General features: G+C 39.4%; 1 protein-coding gene across 8 annotated transcripts in view; it reads right to left on the reverse strand.

Moving 5' to 3' along the window:
• SOAT1 (sterol O-acyltransferase 1) overlaps positions 1-17644 on the reverse strand; it is a 59291-nt gene that overhangs the window by 30522 nt on the left and 11125 nt on the right. For 3 of the 8 annotated variants that reach the window (XM_082465530.1, XM_082465529.1, XM_082465525.1), the window contains 2 exons: positions 16442-16570; positions 1163-1221 (listed from right to left, as the gene is read on the reverse strand). In XM_082465530.1, the coding sequence (XP_082321656.1) occupies positions 1163-1221; positions 16442-16570 (188 nt within the window). Of the gene's footprint in view, positions 1-1162; positions 1223-13117; positions 13183-15934; positions 15991-16441; positions 16571-16918; positions 17091-17644 lie in introns of those variants that run through there. The other 5 variants (XM_082465526.1, XM_082465532.1, XM_082465528.1 and 2 more) reach the window with 5 other exon arrangements.

Genomic DNA, 17644 nt, shown 5'->3' on the forward strand with positions numbered 1-17644 from the left:
AAACCGTTTACCGAAATAAATTTTTAAAAAGAATAATAGACATGGTGTATTTCAAAGACTCTTAGAAACCTTAGAAATTTTGAAAGTGATCTTATTGGGAAAAAGAGAGGCTGGCTTGGATTTGAAGTCAACTTATATTCGGCACACAGAGTATTAGATTTTTTTTATATATAAAATTATTTATTTTCTTTATTTATTTTTGGCTGCGTTGGGTCCTCGTCGCTGCGTGCGGGCTCTCTCTAGTTGCGGCAAGTGGGGGTCACTCCTCACTGCAGTGTGTGGGCCTCTCACTGTGGTGGCCTCTCCCATTGCGGAGCACGGGCTCTAGGCGTGGTGCAGGCTTCAGTAGTTGTGGCTCGTGGGCTGTAGAGCGCAGGCTCAGTAGCTGTGGCACACGGGGCTTAGTTGCTCCGCGACATGTGGGATCTTCCAGATCAGGGCACGAACCTGTGTCCCCTGCATTGGCAGGAGAACTCCTAACCACTGTGCCACCAGGGAAGTCCCAGGTTTTTTTTGTTTTTTTTAAGTGTTCTTTGTCCTCCAGAATTTCCTGAGGGCACTGCTGAATTCTAACTTGTAGAACTGTTTGCCCTGCTTGAAATGTCTGCTATTTATTTATTTTTTGGCTGCGCCGCACAGCTTGCAGGATCTTAGTTTCCCGACCAGGGACTGGACTCGGGCCACCGCAGTGAAAGCGTCGAGTCCTAACTGCTGGACCGCCAGGAATTCCCTGAAATGTCTTGATGTTGTTTGTGAGTTGATATTTCTATTTCTTCTACATCCGTAACAGGGAATCTACTTCTAAATTCAGATTCAATGTTTATTGAACGCCTATTATTTACTATGAAACATGACAGATACTTTCATAAAGCACCTACACAAGCACTTACACAAGCATTCAACTGTATCATGTTTGCTAAAATTGAGTTTTACTGGTAAAAGCCAGAAAATGAGAGTGATGGATGATAGTACAGAAAAAAACCAAAAAACAATCTGGTTCTTATGTAGGATGACGAGATGGCAGACCTTATTTTCCTGTTTCATGTCGACTGATAAGAAAGGTAAATAACTCTTTAAACAGTTTAGCATTAAAAATTGTACTGAATAAAACTCTTTACCCTAAAACTCTACATTTTTGTTTCTGGAAGAGGGAGTTACTTACCTCTGCCTCTGCTGTCAACTGTATCTTCTTTGCTATCAGCTGTTTTAAATCAATCCGACCTAAGGAAAGAAAAAAGTATAACTTTTAAGTTGATGGAGATAGTTACCTATCAGCATTATTTAAATCGTGAAGTTGAAAAACAAGCAAAAAATGACAACTATGTAAACTATGGTACAACCACAAAACATGACACAACTCTTAAAAATGAAGCACGGACAATATAAATAGAAGGAAATTTATACATAAAAATGCTAAGTTGAAAAAAAACAGAACTACTATATGTACACACAGTACTTACAACTATATTAATCATAGGATGCTGACCGTATAGGAAATTCTGACAGTACAGGAAATTAGTTTCTGTGAATGGATCCTGCAACTATGAGTAGTAAAATATACAAGCAACAATAGAAAAATTAAATAAATTGGACTTCGTCAAAAATTTAAAAAAAAAGTTTCTGCTCCAAAGAAGTAAAAAGACACAAAACGGGGAAAAACACTTGCAACTCTGATCTGGAACCTGCATCCAGAATATGTGAAGAACTCTTACAACTCAATGGCAAAGATGAATAGTCCAACTTAAGTATCTGAAAAGACATGTCTCCAAAAAGATATACAAATGGTCAATACCATCTGAAAAGATGCTCAATATCACTGGCTATCAGGGAAATGCAAATCAAAACCACAAAGAAATATCACTTCATACTCACTAGGATGGTTATAATCAAAAACACATAAGTGCTGGCCATTGTACACCTTAAGCTAATACAATGTTATGTGTCAATTATCTCAATAAAGCTAGAAAAAGAGCTGTACAAGCAGGAAATTTTGAGAAGAGCATTATTTCAGGGATTGGATGTGATAGCTTTTCTGTAATACAATTAGAGAGTGTTAATAAACACTTGTAACAATGATGTTTATAAGCTTGGTACAAATAAAACAGAGTTTATTATTTACTATTTTTTTAATTTTTAATTTTTTTGTTTGCGTTGGATCTTCGTTGCTGCGTGTGGGCTTTCTCTAGTTGTGGTGAGCAGGAGCTACCCTTCATTGTGGTGCACGGGGCTTCTCATTGCGGTGGCTTCTCTTGCTGCAGAGCACAGGCTCTAGGCGCACGGGCTTCAGTAGTTGCAGCACGCGGGCCCTAGAGTGCGCAGGCTTCAGTAGTTGCAGTGCGTGGGCTCAGCAGTTGTGGCTCATGGGCTCTAGAGCACAGTCTCAGTAGTTGTGGCCCACGGGCTCAGTTGCTCCGGAGATCTGGGAGCAACTGAGAAGTTGTGGGATCTTCCCGGAGCAGGGATCGAACCCGCATCCCCTGCATTGGCAGGAGGATTCTTAACCACTGCGCCACCAGGGAAGTCCCAAAACAGAGTTTTTTAAGTGAGGAGAAAAAAGCTTTGACCAGAACATGGAGAAATTAAAACCCTCCTACATTGCTGGTGAGAATGTAAAATGACACAATGCTTTTGAAAAAGTCTGGAAGTTCCTCAAAAGGTAAACACAGAGGTACCATATAACCCAGAAATTCCACCACTAGGTAAATACACAAGAGAAATGAAAACAGACTCCTCCCTCCCATTTATAGAAAATTAAAGGGGCTTCCTTGGTGGCGCAGTGGTTAAGAACCCGCCTGCCAATGCAGGGGACATGGGTTCGAGCCCTGGGCCGAGAAGATCCCACATGCCGTGGAGCAACTAAGACCGTGAGCCACAACTACTGAAGCCCGCGTGCCACAACTACTGAAGCCTGCACACCAAGAGCCCGTGTTCCGCAACAAGAAAAGCCACCGCAATGAGAAGCCCGCGCACTGCAACGAACCCCCACTTGCTGCAACTAGAGAAAGCCCGTGCGCAGCAATGAAGACCCAACGCAGCCAAAAATAAAAATAAATAAATAAATACATTTATTTTTTTAAAAAAAAGAAAATTAAAAATCCAAGCCCCCAAAAATAGATCTAACAAGATCGCTCATTATCCTATGATGTTTAAGTAACTAATATTAACATTTTGGTAAATATTATTTGTCCTTTTACTTTGGCAAATATTAAATAATAATATTAAATATAATATTATAAATAAACATATTATAAAAACAGAGTCATTATGAATACTGTTTGGTAACCTGTTTTCATTTAACATATTGTTAATATCTTTGTATATCATTACATATTCTTCCACATCATTTTTATGGGTCTACTATTCTATTTTTATGGCTGAAATAGAATTTATTTAATCCTCTATTGGACATTTTGATTCTTTATATCGTTTCACAATATTCTACTTGGAAAAAAGGCATGTGAAGGTCCAAAATGCACCTAATAAAAGCTCTATAAGGAGAGGAAAAATTTGAAGTAATAATGGCTGAGAACTTTCTGGAAGTGTTAAAAAAAGCCAATCCTCAAAGGAAGATCAAAGAATCCCAAGCAGGGTAAAGATATATCATAGTGAAACTGTGTAACACAGAGGTTTATTTAAAAACAAAACACAAAACAAAAAGACTCTTAAAAGCACCCAGAAAGAAAACATCACCTTCAAGAGAACTGCCATTATGCTGTCTGACCCATCAACACCAACAATAGAAGCCAGCAAACAGTGAAATAATATCTTCAACTGTTGATAACAGTGAAGTTTATGACTGGGAAGGAGGCTAGAGGTCATATCATGGAGAGCCTGTGTGTATCACAACAAGGGCTTTGAGGAAACTAAGAATTTTAAGCAGAAGAGTAACTGATCTGATATTGGAAAATCCCACTCTCTGGCAGGAGAGGAAGAAATCACCACATAAGAGAAATGCAGGGCTTCCCTGGTGGCGCAGTGGTTGAGAGTCTGCCTGCTAATGCAGCGGACATGGGTTCGAGCCCTGGTTTGGGAGGATCCCACATGCCACGGAGCGACTGGGCCCGTGAGCCACAACTACTGAGCCTGCGCATCTGGAGCTTGTGCTCCGCTACAGGAGAGGCCGCGGCAGTGAGAGGCCCGCGCACCACAGTGAAGAGTGGCCCCCGCTTGCCGCAACTGGAGAAAGCCCTCGCACAGAAACGAAGACCCAACACAGCCAAAAATAAATAAATTAATTAATTTAAAAAAAAAAAAAAGAGAAATGCAATAAATCCTGACAAGAAATGATGTCGCCATAAGCCAAAACAATAGCGCTGAGAATGGATAGGAGAGGATAAATTTTGAAAATATTCCCAAATTGGTAACTTATTAGGTAAGAAATATGAAGGTAAAACAAATATCCATTTGATTTTTCTATCAACTGTAGAAATACTTTTATTTAGTTCTCTACTATCTATGATCAGACCATGGATTCATAAATAAGCTATTTACTTCATAAATAAATGAATACAGAAACTTCTTACCTTCAACTAATTACCATAGGGGGATGGGGAAGAAGACGCCAAAGATTAATTCTCACTACTTGTGCATCATTTCCAAAAGGAATCTGTCTATCCATAAACAACCTAACCACCATTCAAACTGGCTTTGAGGAGGCAGGGACTGGAAAGCAGGGAAAGAGTTTTTTCTCACTTAGACTAGAATCTCTAAAGGCCCCGCTCCAAGTGACAGTAAAGTTATATAAAGTCGAAGAAAAATATATTAAAAATCCAATTCAATTCATTTTCTTTCACCTTAAAACTAACCTCACACAATATTCAAAATTACTTTCTTGCTACCCACCAAAACTTAAATGTCATAAAAATCAAAAGAATAATGCCCTAAAAGCTAACATCCAGTGATTTAAAGAACTATATACAGGGACTTCCCTGGTGGCACAATGGTTAAGAATCCGCCTGCCAGGCTTCCCTGGTGGCGCAGTGGTTGAGAATCCGCCTGCCAATGCAGGGGACACGGGTTCGAGCCCTGGTCTGGGAAGATCCCACGTGCCGCGGAGCAGCTGGGCCCGTGAGCCACAATTACTGAGCCTGCGCGTCTGGAGCCTGTGCTCCGCAATAAGAGAAGCCGCGATAGTGAGAGGCCCACGCGCTGCGATGAAGAGCGGCCCCCGCTTACCACAACTAGAGAAAGCCCTCGCACAGAAACTAAGACCCAACACAGCCATAAATAAATAAACAAATAAACAAACAACCCCTCTCTAAAAAAAAAAAAAAAAAAAAAGTTTAAAAAAGAATCCGCCTGCCAATGCAGGGGACATGGGTTCCATCTCTGGTCTGGGAAGATCCCACAAGCCGCAGAGCAACTAAGCCCCTGCGCCACAACTACTGAGCCCGCATGCCACAAATACTGAAGCCCGTGCACCTAGAGCCCATGCTCCACAACAAGAGAAGCCACTGCAATGAGCAGCCCGCGCACAGCAACGAAGACCCAACACAGCCAAAAATAAATAAATCAAAAAAAAATTTTTAATATATAAAAATAAAATTAAAATTAAAAAATAAAGAACTTGGGGGCTTCCCTGGTGGCGCAGTGGTTGAGGGTCTGCCTGCTAATGCAGGGGACGTGGGTTCGAGCCCTGATCTGGGAGGATCCCACGTGCTGCGGAGCGGCTGGGCCCGTGAGCCACGATTGCTGAGCCTGCGCGTCTGGAGCCTGTGCTCCGCAACAAGAGAGGCCGCGATGGTGGGAGGCCCGCGCACCGCGATGAGGAGTGGCCCCCGCTTGCCGCAACTAGAGAGAGCCCTCGCGCAGAAACGAAGACCCAACACAGTCATAAATAAATAAATAAAATTTAAAAAATAAAATAAAATGAAATAAAGAACTATGTACAGACACCCAACCACATAAGTCAACTCAAGGCTTCTAAATTTCTAAAACATTGACCCTGAAATAGTGATAAGCCAGGACTGAGGGTCATGCAATTTCTGAAATACCTGCCTAGATCTATTAATATCACTAACTGATAACTGATCATTAACTGATAATAACTATTAGTAGACCCAAAGATAAATCCTTAAAGAAAACTACTCTAGATTTTGTTTTTTCCTAACCCTCTTATCTCTAAGAAGTCAGGCTTGCGACATTTATCTTCATGAACACTACCTCACACTTGTAAAGTCTACAACATTGAATTGAGTATTTAAAAATTTACTCCTTGAAGTATCAAAAATCTAATTTGAACCAGTTTTGATAAAGACTTTCCGAAAATTATTACATGCTTTACCACCTTAAAAAAAAAAAAAAAAAAAAAAGAGAGAGAGAGAGAGACACTGTACATAATCTTTATGTCGAATAAAAGATCATTTATTGCACTGTGCTATTATAGTGACACCTTTAGTAGAACTGAAATGAGAGCAATGGAGCCCACACTAAACAGCTCCAGAAAGTTGTGCCTTTCTACTAGGGTTGCTTCTTCACGGCTCTTCACCAAATCTGATTCCTGTAATAATCCTATATTTACACTACTATGCCAAATTTACTGCCAATGTTACCCAGAAGGAAAAGATAAATAACCAAGCTTATTAAATTAGTAACGCACTTATTCATTCAATTATATACTCACTCACTAAATAAAAACCCTCTGAGAACCCAATATATATGGGGTACTAGGCATGTATTCCAAACTCCTCCTTTAGCATCTCAATAGAAGTATGCAAACACTGATAACTACAATACACAAAAGGGCTGTGGGATCATCAGGGTGGAGAGAGCTTTTGCAGAGGAAGTCAATATTTGAGCTGTCTCAACTGATAAAATGCCTCTAGGTGCCAAGCTCTCTTTGCTTTACAATACTGTACTTAATACAGGCTTTTGCCTAAGGGCAGCTTTTAACTCCTTACTTTCTAGGTTACCAGTTACTTTCTAGATCAGTGCTGCCCAACAGAAACATAATGTCAACCACGTTATGTAATTTAAAATTTCCTGGGAGCCACATGAAAAAGTAAAACAGGTGCAAAGTGAGTCTTAAAAACAGGTGCAAAGTGGTATGTATTTTACAACTTTGGTGTTCTCTCAATTCAGACTAGCCACAGTTCAAGTGCTCAACCGGACCAGACTGAACAGTGTAGTTCTAAATCAGGGGTCAGCAATTTTTTTCTGCAATGGGCCAGAGAGTATGTATTTCAGGCTTTGGGGGCCATATGGTCCAAAAGCACTACAGCCATAAATGAATGGAAGTGGCTGTGTATGACAACTCCTGTTCTAGATGGCTGAATTTACTGTGAGTCTGGCTGACAAAACTGACAGGTATGCACAATTATTTTTTATAATCTCACGTGACTGTGGTGAACAACGCTGGTTGCTTCCGCCACAAGGGCATGTGTTTCATTCCCTTTGCATGAGCACCAGTCAGAGATGGCCCGCTCAGGTTTACTGAGAAGAATGTAAAGGGACTATTTTATAAATGTGTGGGCAAATTTAAGAAAAGCAACAAAGGATGGTGTAGCATTCTAGGGCTAGTAACAAGCAACAGGAAAGCTGTTACTATCCTGAAAGGGCAAAGGAGGGAAATGGTTTAGGAAACCCAAAGAGAACTCCCTGGAGAGAACTATTAGACAGAAGAGATGGTTACCCAGCCCAGAGAGAACCTATGTTATAAACACACACCTTACTCTCTGCCCTTGGACCTCCTATCAATGCCACCCACCTCAACCATGACCGAGCCCTACCAGAAACCAGAGGGCATGGAAGCCATTTGATTGTGCCCGGGGAGGCTGATGCTCTGGACTCTAAGTAGGGTAGAAAAGCGTAAAGAGGTAAAAGGAAGACAGCGTAACTTGTAATCTAGCTCTGGCCAATGAGACATGAGAAGTCTGTTGGGCAATTTCTAGGAAAGATTTCACTGCTCTAAAGAGAGGCACAGGGAAACGGTGTTCCTTCTGATGGAAATTATTCATTTGCTTTCCCAGTTTTCTTACCCAGCCTAGAGTCACTAACCCTTTGTCATTATTTCTATCCTTCCCTCATCAACGCCACCAATTTCCTGGATCCACCCAGCCACATCCCAATCCCAGATATTGCCTGCTATCTGCTTTCTCTGATTTCAAACTGCCATGCACTGCAGAAATATAATACAGAAAATGGGCCCACTATAAACTGGCTGTCTAGCGTTAACCAGGCTTGCAATAAAAATGAAATCTTTGTCTCTGCCTCTTGATGAATTTCTATAACATTCCTCCCAAGTGTAGTTCCAAACATTTTCCACCTTCAAGTCCCAGCCTTACAAAGCAACCTTCAGTTGATCACTTTGGGGACCAACTCCTGAAATGTCTTCTATCTTTATTTTCGCTATCTTTAATCCTCTTCTCCACTGTTCCTTTGTCAGAGGAAGGGGTAGCCCATCTCTTTTTCAAGACTACCCCTTTAAACTATATTGCCTTGATCCTTTATATATCCTTTGAGAAACTGCTCAAATCATTCAACACACTGAGCCATTTATATTGTCCACATTACATTTAGCACCAACGTAGTCTTTAAAACTTTTCTGAAATTATGATATGGAAGTCATAAGTGGTATTCAAAATTTATCTGTGAAGTATTACATATTTACTTAACGTTTTGGAAACAAATATGTAACTGAAACAAACTATCACTTCATAGAATTTATTGCTTAGGATGAAGATTCTTCTTTTTAGTGAAATTTTCTTTAAATTACATAATAAAAAATATGGTACAGAGATAATGGCAAAATTATAAATAACTAAAATTTTGGAAACAATGTCCTTTGGAAACAAACAACAGCCCTTTCCAATGAACCTCTTATCTTTCAAGACCCAACTCATGCTGTTCTTTTCCTTTTAATATAAAATGTCCTAGAAAAGTGGTTTGTACTTCCTATCTTCACTTTCTCACTAGCAATTCATCCCCATCATGTTTCTGCAACTCTTCCTTTTCTGGAGTCACTATGGCCTCCAAATTTCTAAATCCTCATCCTCATTAAACTTGCTGCAAGGAGTTCCCTGGTGGCCTAGTGGTACGGATTCCAGGCTTTCAATGACAGGCCCTGGGTTCAATCCCCGGTCAGTGAACTGAGATCCTGCAAGCTGTGTGGGATGATATCATATATCACTTATACGTAGAATCTAAAATGTGATACAAATGAACTTATTTACAAAACAGAAACAGACTCACAGACATAGAGAACAAACTTCTGGTTACCAAAGGGGAAAGGGGGTTAGGGAGGGATAAATCAGGAGTTTGGGATTAGCAGACACAAACAATTATATATAAAAAAGATAGGGAATTCCCTGGAGGTCCAGTGGTTAGGACTTGGGGCTTTCACTGGTGTAGGCCCAGGTTCAATCACTGGTTGGGGAACTAAGATCCTGCAAGCTGTGCAGTGCGGCCAAGAATTTTTTAAAAATAAGAAAAAAAAAAAAAAGATAAACAAGGTCCTACTGTATACCAAAGGGAACTATATTCAATATCCTGTAATAAATCATAATAGAAAAGAATATGAAAAAGAATATACATATATATAACTGAACCACTTTGCTGTACACCAGAAACACACCATTGTAAATCAACTGTACTTCAATACAAAATTTAAAAATTAATTAATTAATTAAAATTTTAAAAATCAAGGCCTACTTATAGTGACTAAATTCCTAAAGATGACTAAGAAGTACTAGGCAGTGATGAATCACCATTTTTCAAGTTTCACTTCTTTTAACTAGCATTTTCTTTGTCTCCTTGTGGTAAGTACAGAATTAGCTAATGCGTAGGCACTGACTAGCAGGTTTTTACTGCCTAGAGAAGTTCAAACTCATTTTAAAACCCTGATTATTTTCTAAAAAACTCTCATTGACCATGTCTTAGAAGATCTTCATCCCAGCTTCACCTTGCTCTCCGTAGAGATATAAGTAATCCAAAAGAGTCATGTGAAAGCCACCTTTATGTCTAAGGATGGTTGGGTTTAGGAGTAGTCCTTGAAAGAATCAATCATTTATCAACCTTAGAAGCAAAAGGGGAGATAAAAAAAAAAAGTATAATCCATCTATAGGGACTTCCCTAGGGGTGCAGTGGTTAAGAATCCGCCTGCCAATGCTGGGGACACAGGTTCGATCCCTGGTCCAGGAAGACACCACGTGCCACGGAGCAACTAAGCCCGTGTGCCACAACTACTGAAGCCTGCGCGCCTAGAGCTCAGGCTCCGCAACAAGAGAAGCCACTGCGATGACAAGCCTGTGCACAGCAACGAGGAGTAGCCCCCACTCGCTGCAACTAGAGAAAATCCGTGCACAGCAACAAAGACCCAACACAGCCAAAAATAAATTTTTTAAAAAAAGGTATAATACATCTAAATCCTCTATTGCTCCACCGACCTCAAAAACCTTTCGAAATTGTCTACTAATCACATGTCTACACTGCTACAGAGAAAGGAATCTGAACTAGAAATGAGCGTCAGTATATAAATATCATACAGAAAAGGAGATTTAATAGATAATGTTGAAACAACTGGCTGGCCATTTTGAAAAACTGTCAAATTAGAGCCCTAGCTCACTTATTATTCAAAATAAATTTCAGATGGATCAAATATTTGAATCTTAAAAAACCCAGGGCTTCCCTGGTGGAGCAGTGGTTAAGAATCCACCTGCCAATGAAGGCGACATGGGTTCAATCCCTGGTCCGGGAAGATCCCACATGCCGTGGAGCAGCTAAGCCTGTGTGCCACAACTACGCCCGTGCGCCACAACTACTGAGCCTGCGCTCTAGAGCCCGTGAGGCACAACTACTGAAGCCCGCACACCTAGTTCCCGTGCCCCGCAACAAGAGAAGCCACTGCAATGAGAAGCACATGCACTGCAAGGAAGAGTAGCTCCCGCTCGCCACAACTAGAGGAAGCCCGCGTGCAGCAACAAAGACCCAACACAGCCAAAAATAAAATAAATAAAATAAATTAAAAAAAAATTTTTTTAAGTTATCAAAGAAAATTATCAGCTAGTAACTCCCATTTCTTTTAACTAATCTTCCTAAAATGAACCAAGATATCCAAACTCATTCTTTTGACCTTAAAAACTACAAAAGGGGGCTTCCCTGGTGGCGCAGTGGTTGGGAATCTGCCTGCCAATGCAGGGGACACGGGTTCGAGCCCTGGTCTGGGAAGATCCCCCATGCCGCGGAGCGACTAAGCCCGTGAGCCACAAATACTGAGCCTGCGCGTCTGGAGCCTGTGCTCCGCAACGGGAGAGGCCGCGACCGTGAGAGGCCCGCGCACCGCAATGAAGAGTGGCCCCCGCTCACCGCAACTGGAGAAAGCCCTCGCACAGAAACGAAGACCCAACACAGCCAAAAATAAAAAATATATATAAATAAATTAATTTTAAAAAAAAAGTTTAAAAAAAAAAACTACAAAAGGTACTAATTAATATTCAATAACTTTATTGCTGCTTTTAATTATGTCTCATTTTACAAAATCTTTTTCAAGTAAAGTGGAATCTGTCATCTCTCAAAATGCCATAGAGTTTATTCAAAAAGTCACATCATCCATGACTGAAGAAAGGTTGAAGAAACAGGCACTCTCATATGGCTACTGGGAGTGCAGTATTTCCAGAGGGCAATTTGGGAATACCTACCCAAAAAATCTTATGACCTAAAAACAATTTCTAGGAATGTAGCCAAGGAAAAATCATAAACACTTGAACTTTTGTTCACCTGCACTTTCTAAAACAAACATGTTTTGCTTTTATTCTAAGGAAAAAAAAAATGTGTTCTCAACCTACTCAGTGGATCAAAGCTCTATGTGGACTGGCCAGTTTTATGATTAGATGCATAAATTGGATGAAGGGGCTAAATTACAGAATAACAATGATATTAACTTTTTTTCATATATTTTTGCCAAGGGACTCTCAATTTTTACAAAAGGCAAGTTGTTCTCTCTGTTCAAATACTTATGTACATATCTCAAAGAACACTGAAATTGAATAGAATTAGAAGTATATTAATCAAGTTAATATTTGTTAAACACTTAAAACAGTGCCTGGCACATGATAAACTGTTAGCGGTTATTATCATATTTACTCATTAATTAGCTATCAAATGAACAATGCAGCAAAATAAACGGTAGTCAAGAATAGGCACTACCTGTAAATTAAGAGAAAGGTAGAGAATGTCCCCAACCTGATAAAGGGCACCTACAAAAATCCACAGCTAACATAATTAACAGAGAAACTGAAAGTTTTCTCCCTAAGATCAGAAACAACACAAGAATGCCCAATGTCCACTCTTGCCAATTCTGTTCAACATTTTACTGGAAATGCTAGCAAGGGTAATTAGGCAAGAAAATGAAATAAAAGGCATGTTGATTGAAAATGAAGAAATAAAACGAATTCTTATGTGCAGATGGCATGATCCTGTATATAGAAAATACTACAAAACACACACACACAAAACTCTTAGAGCTAATAAAAGAGCTCAGCAAGGTTTCAGGATACAATATCAATATACAAAAACCAGCTGCATTTCTACACATTAGCCACAAATGATTGGAAAATGAAATTAAGAAAATTCCACTTACAACAGCAGCAAAAGGAACAAAATTATTTAGAAATAAATTTAACAAAAAAAGTGTAAAACTTATCAACTTAAAACTATAAAACATTGTTGAAAGAAATCAAAGAAGACCTAAATACAGGCATACCTCGTTTTATTGCACTTTGAAGATATTGCAGGATTTTTTTGTTTTTTGTTTTTACAAATTGAAGGTTTGTAGCAACAGTGCACTGAGCAAAGCTACCGACACCATTTTTCAAACAGCATCTGCTCACTTCATGTCTCTGTCATAGTTTGGTAATTCTCACAGTACTTCAAACTTTTCATTATTATATTTGTTATGGTGATCTGTGATCAGTGATCTCTGATGTTACTATTGCAAAAAGATTGATTACAACTTGAGGAAGACTCAGGTGATGGTCAGCATTCTTTTAACAATAAAGTATTTTTTAATTAAGGTATGTACACTGTCTTTTTTTTAGACATAATGCACACTTAATAGTTTATAGTATAGCATAAACATAACTTTTATATGCACTGGGAAACCAAAAAATTCATGTGGACTCACTTTATCGTGATATTCATTTTATTGCGGTGGTCTCGAACTGAACCCGCAATATCTCCGAGGTATGTCTGTAAATTGAAAGACGTCCCATGTTCATGGGCTGAAAGACTTAATATTGTTAAGATAGTGTATTAGTTTCTTGCACCTGCTGTAACAAATTACCACAAACTTGGTGGATTAAAACAACCGAAATTCTCTCTCAGTTCTGGAGGCCAAGCTGAAATCAAGGTGTCACAGCAGGGCTCCACTCCCTTTGGAGGCTCGAGATAGAATCCAGTCCTGGCTCTGCAGCTTCTGGTAGCTAGCAGCATTCCTTGGCTTTTGGCCATTGCACTCCAATCTTCAAAGCCAGTATCTACAAATCTCTCTCTGCTCCATCTTCAAATCACCTTCTCCTCTGTGTGTCATCAAATCTCCCTCAGCCTCCCACTTATAATATACAGGACTGCATTCAGGGCCCAGGTGGATATTCAAGATAATCTCATCTCAAGATTCCCAACTTAATTATATCAAAGACCCCTCTGCCCCCTTTTCCTGCCATGTAAAGCAGCATTCACAGGTTCCAGGTTTTAGGACCTTTTGGGGGAGGGGGCATTTTCCAGCCTACCACATATGGCAATACTCCCAAAACTGATGTGGATATCCACATGCCCAAGAAAGAAGTTGAACCCTTAACTTATACAATATAAAAAATAACTCGAAATGGATTATTAACCTAAATGTAAGACCCAAAACTCTAAAACTAGAAGAAAACATAGGACAAAACCTTCATGACACTGGGCTTAGCAAAGATTCCTGGATACCAGAAGCACAGGCAATAAACACAAAAATAGACAAATGGAATCATATCAAACTTAAAAACTTCTGTGCAAAGAACACAGTCAACAAAGTGAAAAAGCAACCTATGGAATGGCAGAAAACATCTGCAAGTCATATCTGATGAAGGGTTAATATCCAGAATATTATAATATTATAAAATTCCTACAACTCAACAACAAAAAAGCATATAACCCAACAAAACAAAATGGCCAAAGGATATGAATAGATATTTCTCCAAGGAAGATATACAAATGGCCAACAGGTATGTGAAAAAGTGCTCAACACCACTAATCATTAGGGAAACGCAAATCAAAACCACAGTGAGGTATCACCCATTAGGATGGCTACTATTAAAAAGACAAACCAACCACCAACAACAAAAACAGAAAATAACAAGCACTGGTGAGGATGTGGTTAAATTGGAACCCTTGTGTGCCACTGGTGAAACTGTAAAATGGTGCAGCTGCAAGCAAAAACAGTGTGTCAGTTCCTCAAAAAATTAAAAATAGAACTACCACAGAATCCAGCAATCCTACTTCTGGGTATAGATCCAGAAGAATGGAAAGCAGAGCCTTGAAGAGATATTTGAATACCTGTGTTCATAGCAGCAGCAGTATTCATAGTAGCCAAGAGGTGAAAGCCAAGGTACTCAGAAGTACGTGGGCCTCCAGCACATAAACAGTAAACTGTGGGACTTCTCGGCCTCCATCTGAGCCAACCCTTCATAATAAATCTTTTTCTATATCTATATATATCCTATTGGTTCTGCTTCTCTGGAGAACTCTGACTAATACACATCCCAATTGAGAACTGCCACTCTCAGAGCTGTGTCTCAAACTTTAACCTGCATATGAATCCCCTGAGAACTTATTAAAATGAAATTTTTATTCAATTAAGTGTGAGGTGGGGCATTTCTAACAGGCCCCCAGGTGGTGCAGATGCCCCTGGGCCTGGCTGGTAGGCCACGATGACTGGCATGGTGTGGTGTCCTTTAAGCCCTCACTACTCAAAGGTCACATTTTACCCATCTGCTTACTCCCCCAAAGTGAACCAATGTTAAAGTAAGTGGAGAAACACATGCAATTTTCAGATCAGCGTTACTTACATCAAACCAAGGAGGAGGTCAGACTTCTTGTTTTAGGCTAAACAATTCAATTTTTATTATCTGCATTAAAACCTGGAATGATTAAAACTTAATGAACTGAGGCCATAAGGAGTACTGAAAACATGTAGAAATCAGAATAGTCTAAAAGCTTTTCTTTAAAAAATGGGACATAGTGAGAAAATCATATCTGGTAACGGAAAGTTTCAATAAAAAGACGATGTGAATTAGCACCCAGTCCCTAAATCATGGAAGGGGAAAGTTTCTACCCAATGCTGGCTTACCCTTTTGCACAAATTTCACATTTTATATCACACTAAAACTAGTCCATATGCCAATATAAATATTTCATAAATAGCTAATTAAGAGTCCAACAATCAATAAACTACATTATGCAAACTTAACCAGCAACATTTATATTCCTGGATCCAGCTGCTGTATTTAATTTACAATTAAATTTAAGTAGGAAAAGCAAAAGCTTTTCTTTATGAAAGAAGTCTCAAAAAGTTCCACACCTATTTGTTAACCAAACAAGCCTCAAATTTCAAATCCTCATTGAAATCAAACCTATACAAATGTCACTGCAAAAATAAATAGCCTGATGCAATAGATGACATCAGTTGGAGTTGTGTTTACAGGTCTATCAGTCTTAAGCACAAACCTTGACCTTAACAAGTACTGTGTCATAGTCTTCTTTGTATTCATGTTAAGCAAACTTGGACATGAGAACTAACAAAACTCCCCCAAGATTTATAACCTAGTACTGAACTAACTAGGTTAGGTACCCTGCTAATTACTCTCCTTATGCTCATTACACCTATTAAAAGAGTAATTAGTAGCACTTATTTACAATAATCTAATTATGCTAATGGCGGGAGAGGGGTTCTCATTCACTTAACTTGGAGCTCCATGAGGGCAAACACATCTGTATCGATCACTGCCGTAGCCCCAACACCTAGCAGGACACCAATAATTACTGACAGGTTAGGTAGTTGAAGGAATGAATAAATGAATGAATGATGTCTAAAACATAGTAGGTACCCCAAAAATGTTCAGTGAATTAATTTAAAAGGGCTTACTTTCTAGTTTCTTCGTTACCAGATATATAAAACTAAATTAAAACATACATTGCAAACTCCACTTACATCAATAAAGCTCACCTCTATGAGAGGTGCAGCAATTTACACACCAGTGCCACCAGCAGTATCTAAAGCACCTGTGACTGGCAACTAAACCAAATTGTTCCTTTCTATTCTCTTAATCAATTTATTTTTCTCCCCTGCACTTTACAGTGCCTACCAGCATATCCATTTATAAGAGAGCTAAAGAGATGGCAATCCTTGTTCTAGAACACTGAATTTGTTGCCTATTTCATTAATTCACCTCAGAAACAGTAAAAGCCTCACCGTTACTAGGTGTCTCTTGGGACTCCTCTGTACAGTCTCTCTGGCCTTCTTCCTTTTCCTCAGCATGTTTACTGGACTTTGACAGCCGTTTTTTTACAGACGTCTTCTCTTCGCCCACCATCGTGTTGTCTAGAAAAGAAGATATAAAAAGCTTTAAGTATCTGGCTTAGGCAAATTTCACAATATCACCATATTTTTAGGGGAGGCAACAAATGATATATTCTCTTCCTTTTGTTTTACTTTAATCACATTTAAGCATTTTCCGAGTACAAGATACTATAACAAATACGAAGAAATTGGTCTTTATAAAGTAATTGGCTGGTTTCAAAACACAGCCCCCATTCTTAAAGAATAATTTAGTTGAACAAACAAGGCATAAGTACGTGAAAAATTAAGAATTAAATAAAAGTTAAGTACAAAGATGCCACAAGGTAGAGCACAATCAATAGTCAAGTCAATGGTAAAAACAATACATACCTGAAGTGCAGAGACAGAAGAGATCATTAAGAGGTGCAAAGGTTTCACAGAACAGAAGGTATGTGACCTGAGTCTTGAAGGACGAGAATGGAGCACTTCATGGGTGAGAAAGGATGAAAACAAGGTCCTTGTAAGCCCTGTTCAGGGGACCATGACTGATCAGACTACTTCACTAGAGGACAAGAAACAAGCTTTTGTTGAGTAATTACTAACTACCAGGACTCTGCTAGGTGCTTTAAGTTTTCTCATCTAATATTCAGAACTCTGCAAAAAACCTGTTATTACTCCTGGCTCATATATGAGAAAAAATAAGGCTCCAGGTAGTTACTGCCAATGCCTTCCACCCACACACCAGGAACATACCAATGGCTGAACAAGTTGAGTTTATCAGGAACGCACATCATGGGAAACCGTGGGGCATCTTGGTGAGAGAATATTAGAGAGGACTTATTTAGGATTTGGATTTGACTAAGTGATTTTGGGGGAGAGCCCAAAGAAGCAGGGGTTCACTCTGGCTTGAGTGCTGGCAGAAAGCGAGGACAATTTGATGATTGGGTATACCAACAAATCTCTGTGGGGAGGCAGACTAGAGGGAGGCTAGAGCTGTAACTGGTAAAGTATCAACAATCATTCCCAGTAGCCTGGAGAGGGGAATGTTGGATATTTTGTGACTTGGGCAACATTCACGTCTTTACCTGTGTTAAGACATGATTATAACATGGCCTT

This window comes from Balaenoptera physalus (genome assembly GCF_965194825.1).
Source record: "Balaenoptera physalus genome assembly, chromosome: 1".
Taxonomy (NCBI): Eukaryota; Metazoa; Chordata; class Mammalia; order Artiodactyla; family Balaenopteridae; genus Balaenoptera; species Balaenoptera physalus.